The sequence below is a fragment of the Vicia villosa genome, linkage group LG2, assembly GCF_029867415.1.
Source record: "Vicia villosa cultivar HV-30 ecotype Madison, WI linkage group LG2, Vvil1.0, whole genome shotgun sequence".
NCBI lineage: Eukaryota > Viridiplantae > Streptophyta > Magnoliopsida > Fabales > Fabaceae > Vicia > Vicia villosa.
This window is the reverse complement of record NC_081181.1, coordinates 189,517,050-189,529,785: the sequence shown is the minus strand read 5'-3', so window position 1 is coordinate 189,529,785 and position 12,736 is coordinate 189,517,050. Positions and strand designations below refer to the sequence as shown.

The 12,736-nt window shown below is 35.1% G+C and overlaps 1 protein-coding gene across 1 annotated transcript; it reads right to left on the bottom strand.

Moving 5' to 3' along the window:
* Positions 1–1,606: 1,606 nt before the first annotated feature.
* Positions 1,607–4,573, bottom strand: LOC131653348 (glutamate decarboxylase-like). Its single transcript, XM_058923461.1, has 6 exons — positions 4,374–4,573; positions 4,084–4,288; positions 3,223–3,423; positions 2,598–3,066; positions 2,405–2,457; positions 1,607–2,274 (listed from the first exon to the last, which is right to left on the bottom strand). The coding sequence occupies exons 1-6, from the start codon at positions 4,466–4,468 to the stop codon at positions 1,798–1,800; spliced, it is 1,500 nt and encodes a 499-aa protein (XP_058779444.1). The 5' UTR covers positions 4,469–4,573; the 3' UTR covers positions 1,607–1,797.
* Between the last annotated feature and the right edge of the window lie 8,163 nt (positions 4,574–12,736).

Genomic DNA, 12,736 nt, shown 5'->3' with positions numbered 1-12,736 from the left:
ACTTTAATCACAAAGTCCATTCTCCTTGAGCTCCCAACTTGTTCCTTCTGCATACACTCAACCAAAAGCTCAGACACAACATGTTTAAAGTGATCAACCACTCCAAGCGTGCTTGTACTATGCATTGGAACAATGTTGACCACTTTGCTTAAAAAACAAGTCATCAAGCCTTTTTGGTCGCCAAAAGAATAAATTTTTTTGGAGTATTTATCTCGGTTTTCTAAAAAACCGAGGTAACATATCTGACGTAAAATCTAGAAAACATAATGGCGCCTTTTTGGTTCCATATTTAACATTAAATATCAAAAGTTGAGAATCGAACCTCAAACCCTTAGCATATATTTATGTCAGATTTATAAATATCTGAGGTAGTAGTTTTATTAATATATTTTGTAAATAAAACAATTCGCTCCGTTCACATATACCTGCGATTTTTGTTTCGTACATTGTGAAAGTTTCATCATGAAAAACGTTATTTATTGTAGTGTGTGGACATGTCGATATTCTCCCAATTCCTCCCATAGAGGCTTGAACCGTGTGTAGTACGTACTTACAGTGGATGATCCTTGTGTGCAGTTAAGATTCTTTTTCAACTGGAAAACTCGAGGACCATATTTTTGTTGAAACTGATATCGGAGTTCTTTCCAAATCTTTGCAGCATAAATCACAATAGCAGAGATTTCTTTAAAAAGTGAATTAAGCAGCCCAAGATGAAACGATGTCGTTGTTGTGCATCCATGAACGATATTGAGGAGAGTGGTCTTCTGATTTCTGAAGTGTTCCATCGATAAAATCAATTTTGTTCTTGCCATTAAGAGTCATTAACATGGCACTGCGTCAAGAATTGAAATTATCACCGGTTAACAGTTGTGAAACAAGAACAACCCAGGATAATCGGATAAGTGAAGCTAGTAGGGATCATCATGATTTGCCATAGATGAACGAAGCAAAGTGGAGCACGAGATGAAGAAGAAATGTATGCAAGTAAGAGAATCAAACAATTTCTTCTTATACCATATTATAGTTTGATTCACAATGAGGAAAGATCAAAATATCTCATTTATTAATTAAATGAATGTATGAGAATGATACACTTATATATGGAAAGTGAGCATCTAAAGTAGTTACATTCCAATAACTAATTAACCTTTAGATAGTTAATTACAACAACTAATAACTACCAAAATAACAAACTTTCTACATTAATCTCATAATAAATAACACATATAAAAAACGACACAACTACCTTTTAAAATGCAAGGTATAGGAAAAGTTTTGATTAAGAATGATAAAAGGACAACCATTTGTCTATGTATCTATGGACTTTTCAAACTATCCCTAAACATGTTCAGCTGACTCAAACAGTCTTATCAGATAGATTTCCAACTAAAAAGAAGATTTTCCACCAAGGAACTATGGTGAATCCCTTTGTCCTCACCCATGTGGTCTAATTGAAGAAAATGCTGATCTCGTTTTCAAAGATTCTCGGCGTTCCTTTTGAGAATTCTTCGACTCCTTTTATGTGATAGCCTTTGGTTTGTTCATGATAAGGCTTGTTTTGAAATGAAAAAAATAAAACCATGGAGTATTGTACTTAGATTACATATGTATGCAAAGGAAACAAGTCTTATTTCATTCATTCATCCATATAAATATATGGTTTAGAGATACATAGACAATGGTTATATCTCTACATAGATAAATAAAGTTAACAATGAAACAATCCTTACACACATTAAATTTAATTGTACGACAAATACAAAGTAGCTCACAAATCACAACTAACATTCAACAACACTAGCATGTTCCAACTCTCTTTCCTTTAGCAATCTTCTTCCAATAACGTGCAATCTCGGCTTGAGTCTCTGTAATATCTTTCTTAACCTCATGGCTCGTCTCACTCGCGATAACTGCGACATGAGCATCTTTCGAGGCGATAGTACTTGGAAGTGTCTCCAAGAGAGTCACAACTTTGCAAATATCAGAAACAAGTCTCTCAGCCAAGCTGCGGCTAAAGTCCTCCCTGATCACCACACGGAGGACAGCGATGTGTTGCGCATCTGCAGGCATTGTGTAGGCCGGAACTATCCACCCGTATTTTCTCAAATGGTCTGCTATCTCGAATACCGTGTGTCGGCTACTGTCTTTCAAGGAGAAGGCTACAAGTGGCACGCCGACGTCCTTGGACACAATCTTAAACTTTCCAGTTTTCTCAATTCCTTCTTTCAGAATTCTTGTGTTCGCCAAGCAATTTATCATCACATTTTTGTAGCCCTTAGTGCAAGAAACATAACAGAATGTCAGAATGTATAAGAAAACATGTATTGCACAAAATTGAAATATTTTACCTATAGTTATATCAGGCATATACTTACATTCAGCATCAAAATAATAATATAATTACCTCGAATCCGAGTCGTATGAATTGGTAGTATTGAGCAATGATTTGACTCGATCCTGTCGAAAGAAATACAAAGAAAAATTTAGGGAAAAAAACTACTCATTATCCGCGTCCTCTCTACAATAAGATGTCTTTCCACAGCTACAGCTACCAACTGAGCTGACTTAACGGAACTGATGTATAAGTATATTATTACCTTTGGAAAAATTCAATGTGAAAGTTGGTTGATCGGATCCAAGATAATTGATATGAAAAACAAGATCAGCCGGCAAGTCATCTTGATTCCTCCAGACAACCCAACCAATACCAGGGTAGACAAGACCGTACTTGTGACCGCTAACATTGATACTTTTCACCAATGGCAAGCGAAAATCCCATAGCAGATCAGGGTAGAGAAATGGAGCAACAAAACCTCCACTCGCAGCATCGACATGAATCGGTGTATCCCATCCTGTCTCCTTGTTCTTTATAGTAAGAAGTTCGTTAAGAAGCTTCACATCCTCAAACTCTCCGGTCAGTGTTGAACCCAAAATGGCTGCAACGCAGATAGTGTTCTCATCTACCATTTCAACTGCTTTCAATGGATCCATTACATAGTATCCCTCTGTGAGTTTCACTTCTTTTAGTTCAACCTCAAAGTACCTAGCAAATTTTTCCCAACAAACCTGTGTAACATAAACATGTATCAAATAAGGGCGTATGCATAAACTATTTTTATAACAAAATATAAACTAAAGTCAAATTGTTTCCGTGCCCGTGCCAGTTATAAGCTGTTTTCATAAGCTATCAGAGAGTTTATAGACATGTCATAAGTTGTCAACCTGGACATTAGCCCCGGTAACAATGTTGGGCTTGTCATAAGGTTTGCCTTCTGATTTTCTCTTTGTCTGCCACTTCCTTTTAAAAGCCAAACCAGCTAACATTATTGCCTCTGATGATCCTACAGTTCCAACACCTACTGCAGTTTCTTCTGCACCGATAGGAGCATGGAAGAGATGTGCTATTATATTCACACACCGGTTCTGCAGAATTCAACAAATGAATCAAATCTCTTTACCAGTTTCAAATTTCAATAGAAATTCACCATAAAATGATCATATACAATACCAAAATATTCAAATTCTTTTTGGTCTAATAGCCTAATAGCTCAAATCTCACTCTAAAGGTAAATAAGTGAGATGCCGCAAGTTCGAACGCGGCCTTATATCAGATGTCTCAGCGCAACTACCGACTGAGCTGGCACAGAACAAAATAATGTAATCAGATCTTCAAGAAGTGTACTTATTTATCTAGTTTCACCAAACAAATCTTCAAAGCTCCAAACTTTATGATCATATAAAACACCCAATTACTCAAAATCAAAACTTAAAAACAATGTCACAACCGCAATTCGAGATACATTATTTTAGTTTAAAATTAGATCTATACATCTGCATCACGGTGTTGCAGTGGTAAAGTACCTATGATTCATAGAGACATAAACTTTTTCTCTCTGAATCTAAAAGTCCGTACATCAGCAACACTTTATTGCAACTTATAGTTTTTGTTTTTTTGATGTTTGTTGACTAAAACACAAATTAGTTTTATTTGACTACAATTCTCCGCAATATCAAAGATCACAACACGATCATGGCGTGAATCCAGAATCTTGCTGAAAAACTATACCATCATATTAAACAGACCTGAAGCTCAGTGGTGACAGGATACTCATCCATGTCAACATAGTTCTTGTTAAGTGAATCCATGATAAGCTTATCACACTCAGGTTCCATCCAAGTAGTCACAAACGAAGCCAAGTTAAGCCTTGGTTTCCCATCTAACATCAACTCATCATTTATTATCTGATATGCTGCATCTTTTGGTATAGAACTCTCTGACAACTTGAACCTGTTATTACCAACAACAAACATAGAAATTTATAAACCTTACTTCAATTACTACCAACAAAGAACTTATCAAGTTTGTGACTTACTTTGGAACTGGTTCACGCACGTATCTAGAAGCAAAAGTACAGTCTATGCTCTCACTATGTTCATCTGGATGTTTGACAGTTGTGGAGATAACCATTTTGGATGAGTTCTTCTCAGCTAACTATGGGAGAGAAGGAGAGAAGTGAATAAGAAGAGTGGAAAAAATGATCCTTGTGAATTGTGAAGATAAGAGGGTCCTAACTCCTATTTAAGAATCAAACTTTGCTTTCCAAATATCTATGCTACTTTCTCCATCACTTATTATAAAACATGTTACATTTAAGATATTATAAGAAAAATTTGTACAAATTATTACTCCCTCCGTCCCACAATGAGTCACCACCCATTTGAAATAAAATAGTGTCCCAAAATGAATGATCCATTTCAATTTCCAATGCACTTTTTCCAATTTTACTCTCTAATAATAAAAGTTTCACCATTTTCAAGACAAGATAAGGGTACTATAGTAAAAACGATATTTTCTCTCTTACTTTTATACCATTTTCTTAATCTATGTAAAATGATGTGCTGGGTCACTCATTATGGGACGGAGGGAATATTATTTCTTACTAAAAGTAGAAATAAGTTTATAAAAAACTATGTGGTCCTTTTATAATTATTGATAGGATTTTTTTAGAAGAAAATTTGTATTGAAAAGGGTAATTTGTAGACTTTAAGTTTTAAATTTGTTTACACAACTTCTATGAGTGCCTTTGGATTGGCGGTGGAGAGAATTGATTCTGGTGGAATTGAGTTTGATAGAATTGATTATGACAGAATTGAGTTTAGCAGAATTAATTTATGTTCTGATACATTTATGTAACTGTGAGTTGAACAATAAATTTCAGTGCAAAAATCACCCAGAATTAATTTTGGAGGCAGAAGCTACAAATTGTAGCTTTAAGTAGAATCAATTCTGGAGGCAGAATCAATTCTACTTTTGTCTAATCAAACATATCAAAATCACCCAAAATCAATTCTATATCTCTAGAATTGCTTTTGGCCATTCCAAAAATTAATCCAAACATGCACTAAAATATTTTTATCAAACTCTTTTATATCACCAGAATTCAAGTGAATCTATTTTCGAAGACGAGATACCCTATAGGACATAATCTATATGGACGTAAAAAGGGTTGGCTTTTTTAATTCAAACTTGTAGGATCATAATAGGCAGAGTTGCGTATGTATAATTGATTTTGAATTCAAGATATTTGGTTAAGTTAAAAGAAATCTCTGTCATCTCTTTTAAATATTTTTGAATATTATATTATATTGAGTAAATATTATCTAATAATTAAATTATTTTTTTTTATTAAATAAATATGATTAAAAATTAAATATTTGTTGATAATAGTGATCGGAAGAAGTATTAAGTATTTTTTACTACTCCTTCCATTTTATAATAAGTGTTTTTGTAAATCAAACTTGTTTCAAAATAAATATTATTTTAATAATTGTTTTTTTTTAATTATATTCTTTAATTATTACTTTGTATATTATTTTTAATAAATTTATAAGATTAGTTAATTTTTTAGAAATATATTGTTTTATGAGGACAACTTCTCTACCCATCATAAAAAGATGGGTAGTGTATCTTCAACCAATCACATAATTCCATCTAATTTAACACATTTAATTATTTATTAAAATACTATAAATATTTGTCGTTTTCAAAGGGAGGTAACCTTACCTAACTTTTTGAGTTGGGTAGATAAGAATTCATTTTATACCTTGCATTCTTTAAAATGTGTGAAAAATATTAGACATTTATTTTAAAACTGACGGAGTAATACCCATAAGTTCATAACAAACGGCGTCAACATTTGAGATTTGAGATGGTAAAAAAAACGTTTTAAATTGCTCCCACAATAGAAAGGAAAGAAATGGACAGAAAGGCAACGCGTGAACACATGTCGCTGTCACTTTACTTCATTTCAGCCCTTACTACTGCCACCGTTCCTCATTCAACAGCTAGCCCCCACTCACTTTGTTAGCTCCAACTAAATATATGAACGTAGTTTTTTGTTGTGATTGATTTTTTAAAATATAATCTAATACATGTAAATAGTAATATATTTAAATAAAATCAAATATTTAACTATCTTTAAATTAAATATTTGAATTAATAATTTTAAATTTTTTTAAAAATGAAAAAAATATTTTAGAAAAATGGAAGCTTTATTTAAATTGACATTTTAAGAAATATAGAATAGTAAAATCTGTTTTACATACTCAAAATCAATTCAGTGTGATATAAACATGAAACAAAAGACACACAAACATTTTCATGTTAAATGGCACGTACTGTACCTCGTATTGCTGGCTGAACACTTCATCGACACGTAGAAAAGTAAGCACTTGGACAGAAAGGCAACGAGTGACTTGTCACTGAAGCGTGTCGCTGTCACTTTAATTCATGTCAGCCCTTGTTACTACCATTCCTCATCCAACCGTTAGCCCAATCACTCTGTTAGCTCCAACCAACAATCTGATTGAATTATTGGAAATGGAATTTATAGTTTATTTTCATAAATTAAATATCTAATTTATATTTTTTAATAGACAACAATATTTTTAATAACCCAAATAAAAAATAAACTTTAATCCAATATTAATAAAACATTTAAATATATTAGACTGACTAGAGCTAAGTAATAGATTATACAAAATTTTATTTTGACTTTAAATAAGGTACTGCAAATAAACAATAAAATTGATCTTTTTAGAGTAATTGGTTATAAATCAAATATTGAACTTTAAAACAAAATCATGGTAAAGTTTCGTATTTTGTTTGTTTATAGGAATGGTAGGTAGTAATACTAATAGAAAATTTCTTCACCCACCTCCCAACCTTCTTGCCCACCCCTGGTGAATTTACCACAATACCCCTTGTTTCGGAAGTTTATTTTCGAAACTGTACTTTTTTTCTTAAAAAAGTGTTTTCGGAAATGCATCTCCGAAAACGTGTTTTTTTTAATATAAAATATTGATTTCGGAGATGCATCTCCGAAATAAAGTTACTTTTTCAGAAAATGTGGTGTTTCGGAAGGTAATCTCCGAACGCACCCCCCTTGGGGTATTCGGAAATGAACTTCCGAAAATATGTCTGGACAGAAGAAAATGAAAAACAACAACAATTCGCTTTAATTAATCGGGTGAAGATTACAACGATAATATTACATATAATTAAAGTTACATATTGTTGATCACAGGTAGGTGGGGAAGAGTCAACATTTTGATAACATCGTCCGCCGATCTTTGAAGTTTCGCGTCCAACTCGATCGGGCCTTTCGAAGAAAATCGGTCGAACGTTGTCCACATAACCGCCAAATCTTCGTCGTTCTTGATCTCAAAAGGTGTGAACTTAATGCCTCCCTCGTCGTTAAGCGATGGCGAGCGGTACTCGAGCTTGACAACCTTTCGATTCTCGGGATAGTGCAAAAGCGTGTTGAGCGACGGTATCAACTCCGCAAACGGCGTGTCGCGCGAGAAGCGAAATTGGAACGGCATCGGGTAGCCGGTTTCAAAGTAGACGAATGCTAGGTGGGGGTAGGTTTGTGTCATTTGTGTTTTGTGGTGTGGAGAGGATGAAGAAGAGTGTGTATTTATAGACTTATTGGAGCATTGATGGCCTAACAAACCTTATCCTGCCTCAGGGGACATTTCAGAAATGAACTTCCGAAAATAGGAGGCAGACTAGCATATTTCGGAAGTTCATTTCCGAATTATGCAGAAATAGACATAAATTTTGCATTTTGTTGATTGCTTAGTGTGTTGTCTAAATTGAACATATGGAATTGACATTAACAATAAATTAGACAAGCAAGTCATAAAACATAATTATATTATACATGTATTGAATCGGTCCGATTTTACATGATAAACAACAATACATACAAAAAACGATCCGGAACAAACTAAAATTCACCGAACCAATCGGTGGATCCAAAGTCCAAAATAGGCTCATTCTTCGACCGCTCTCTATTTTGCTCGCGCTCTTGGCTCATCATTTCTTCAAACTCCGCCATTCTTGAAACAAAAGGATCCGGCCAAGTCTCCGCCTTATTTGAACGATGTGCGGTTCATTGACAACAAGTAGCCGGTATAGGACACCCCGGTTTCAAAAACACTTGGACGAAGTGCCGCGATCGTAGATACCCGATGCATATGATTCGGCCCGACGAGTCCAATGGCGGTCGACTATGAAGTGGAAAGAAAGTCTCACTTAGTCCAAACCTTGTCAAATCGACGCATACAATATCATATGCACTTTCTATGAGATGACCCATATCGGGGAATGACATCCACTTCGAGACCGGAGCGATACCGGTAAGTGGTGGAACAAGTGAATCATGAATTTTTGCAAACTTTTCTTGATTTTCATATAGTCGGCCGTAGATGTCCCGATACGAAGTCAACTCCGCAAGAAGTTCCCGTCGGACTAAAGTGTGATTATTTTCCCCTTTACCGAGCAAACCCGCAACGGCCCGATATCCACAATTGCCGTCTCCTCCAACATCAACGATGTTATCGATATATTTGTGCATAAAAAGTGGCATCTCATCAATGTAGACAATGGGTGATTTTTTTATCGGTGGTGTGCGAGGTGGCTTCGAAATACGGGCACCTTTGTTACCACTACTCTTGGACTTAGGTGTCTCATGAATTTCCGGTAACGATGCATCAACATGTTCAAAGTAGGAAGGAGATCGTTTTGTTGATGTGTCATCTTGTGTAATTTTGGACTTTTTCGGTGCACCTTTAATCTTAACCGGTTGAGATGGCGGTTTCAAATCGGTGGTCTCCGGAAATGCGATCTTTCGCAATTGTTCTTTTATGTGCATTTTTGTTGTGTCGTCCGCTTTAGCAAACTTCTCCATTATCACTTCCACCTCGTCGGAGATGGTGCTTTTGGAGTCATTTTCTTTCGGCGGGTCAAAATCATCAAAACGAAGTTTCTTCCAATGGTCGGCTACCTCATCCATGCGTATGGGTGAATTCAAATTCTTTTTTTTTGCAAGTATACAAGCACATGGTAGGCCGTATGTCTTTCTAATCGTGCACCCACATAATGAACTATCCGGCCCCGTCGTCTCCGACCGCTTAGCTTCATGAAACAAAAAATTCAAATCCGTTCGAGATATGTTGTAAATCAATTGGGAGAATAGAGTTTGCCCTTTAAACCGGTGTTCCATAACCGTCTTGCTCCGACCGAACGATGTTTGAATTTCATTGTGTTGATTTTCAAGCATTTGGTTCACGGTGTCCCATCCCCGACACAAATCTCCCTTGCTATCACCCAACCACCTCTTGAAGACCGCATGTGCGGATTCAACTCGGTTAGTCGTGGTGCAACCAAGATATCTAACTCGATTTGTCCAAGCGCACACGACTTTTTCTCTAACTTTGTCAAGAATGGTGGATTCGACATAATGACAAAAAGTCTTAAGGGAACCACACAATGACCTAAAGTGTACCAATTTCTCGGTATACACATCTTCGGAGTAGGCATCCAAAATTTCCCTCCATGCCGCCATTATCCTATCAACCACAACACCGACTTTAACAACTTTACCGTTTTCATCCGGCCTATCTTTTGTCCCAACCGCGGGTTTCAACTTGCTTCTCACGTTGCAAGTTATGTGATACCGGCAAAGTAAAGCGGTAGATGTCGGGAAGACGGTATCGACCGCATTCATCAAAGCATTGTCCCGATCGGTGACAATAACGTTTGGCATAACCGCTTGATCAACTAACAAAGACTTGCAAATTCCCAAGGCCCACGTAAAGTTGTCTTCTTTTTCACACTCCAAAAAAGCAAACCCCACCGAATAAGTCTTGTCCGTCGAGGTAACACCGACTATCTCTAGAAGCGGAAGCCTATACTTGTTGGTCTTGTACGTCGAATCCATCACAAGAACGGTTGGAAATGTGTTGAATAATTTGATACTTTCGGGATGAGTCCAAAAAATATCACGCACCGTAACTTTGTCCTCGGAGGTTCGGAAGCTTGAAACATATTTGTTATCGCCTAGTAGTTTCAAAAGTTGTTGCATTTCCGACCGAGGACCCATATTCAACACTTTGAGATTGTGCCGTTCATTGTAAACTTGCTTGATATTTGAAACGCTATCCGGTTTCTTACGCTTCAAATCGGCAAGTATGTTGCGAGGCGCCACTTTGACTATCGTTAAGTCCGATATCACATTCCTCTCTTCGCGGGACAAACGACACGCCATTGGATGTCCGTGTAACTTGACATCCAAGGCATGATTATGCATTCCACAAATTACGGTTAACCGCCACAAATCATCAACCCTCCGAGTAGCACGCAACTTAAAGGGACACCCGCACTTTCTCGACCCCGTGTCCTCGTGTTTTAGCACCCGGTTTGATTGTACATAACTACCACCCCGTTCGCAATTCAAAACAACGAAAGCTTTCCGCCTACTATTTCCGTTGTCCGACCTTAAAATAACAATTGCAAATCCATTTTTGTTAGCTTCCTTCCGAACCCAATCAAGCAATTGTTCGCGATCGCCGAAGCTCCGATCAATTGTAAAATGTTGCCGAACATCGACCGCATTGATCATAGGAGTAACGTCAATAACCGGATCGTTATTATCGTTGACAATTTCTGGAACTAATACTCCATCGTCTTGCACAATGTTGTCTGGATGCACCATACCTAACAAATGAATAAATTATCAAAAGTTGGCCAAAACTGTTTTTTTTACTGCCAGGCCTATTTTCGGAAGTTCATTTCCGAAATATGTTAGGTAACATATTTCGGAAATGAACTTCCGAATTATATCAGTATTCAGCAGAATTTTGTTGAATCAATGTAGTGAAATAGGGAATGAAATAAGTGATGTTTACCTGAAATTGTAGCTTTCTATGCTCCCTTTAACGTGATCAACGGTTTGAAACTTGATTTTAGGACGAAAAATGGATGGAGATTGATTGGGTTTGGAGAGGGTTTGGAAAAGTGTTGGAGAAAAATGATGAAATAGTGAAGGAGGGAAATTTGTATATGCAGAAATATTTTCGGAAATGAACTTCCGAAAATATTAACGGTTTTGACATTTTTGGAGGTTCATTTCCGAAGACAAAAAAAATTCAAAAAAAAAAAGCGCTTCGGAAGTTCATTTTCGAAGCAGGGGTAGTTTTGGTTTTTCGCTAGGGGTGACCCCATAGGGAGGTGGCTAAAGAAAAATTCTACTAATATCATTAGTTGGCCATAAGAAGAAAAAATAAAATATGTTTCCACAAAAAATGTTCATTAAAAAGTATTGTCTATAAGCTAGTTGAGTAGTTGTATTCTAAAAGAAGATATTGTCAATAATCACTTTTGTTAGTGCAGTGTGTACAAGTTTCCAATTAAAGACTAATTTTATTATTTTTATAAAGTACCTTTGGATTAATTCTAATTACAATTATCACACCAATCATTAGGCAACAAATCCCCTTCAAAGTTTTGAGATGTCGCCATTTGGCTAGACTCAAAATCTCAAAGCTACTAAAATTTGCAATGCCGACATGAATTAGTGTTTGGGTCATGCTAACATGTGCCCTAAGGGCACATGTTAAGGATGCTATAATTAAAAAAAGTAAAATGTAATTAAATGGAATAAAGTCAAATTTAAAGTTTCGATACATTGAATGCACGCGTTCCTATAAAATATTTTTATAAATATCTCATTAACTTGTGCCTTTAAGGCACATGTTAGCTTTTCCCTTAGTGTTTTAGTAAACCAAAGTCATTATCAACTAAATATAGTAATTTTTACTGTCATTAAAAAATATTATGAGTGAATATATATATATATATATATATATATATATATATATATATATATATATATATATATATATATATATATATATATATATATATATATATATAAAATTATTGATTTGTTAGAAATATTCTTAATTATTTATTATAAAAAATAAATAAAATAATTAAAAAATTATTATATAATAATAGTAATAAAATTTAATTGTTTTAGTATGTACAGTATAAAATACAAATTATTAAGACAAAAATAGATGGAGTATATGCTAAGACTATTCAATTTAGGGGCCTACATCTGGGTCCTGGGACTTTTCTTTCAACCATAACATGATAAACATGTTCTTGTTCTTTTCTGAGTTGATATTTTGTGGCACTTTGAGAATTTGAGTGGCTTCAATGTCTGATCTAGTATTTAATAATTAAAATATTATTTTTTTAAAAGTGAATAAGTGAGCCATTGTAAATTTTATCTTCAAATAATACAATATTTTGTACAACTATTAATTAAACTTTTTTATCAGAACGAATGACCTTAAATTATATACTCAACTTATTGACTTTTTT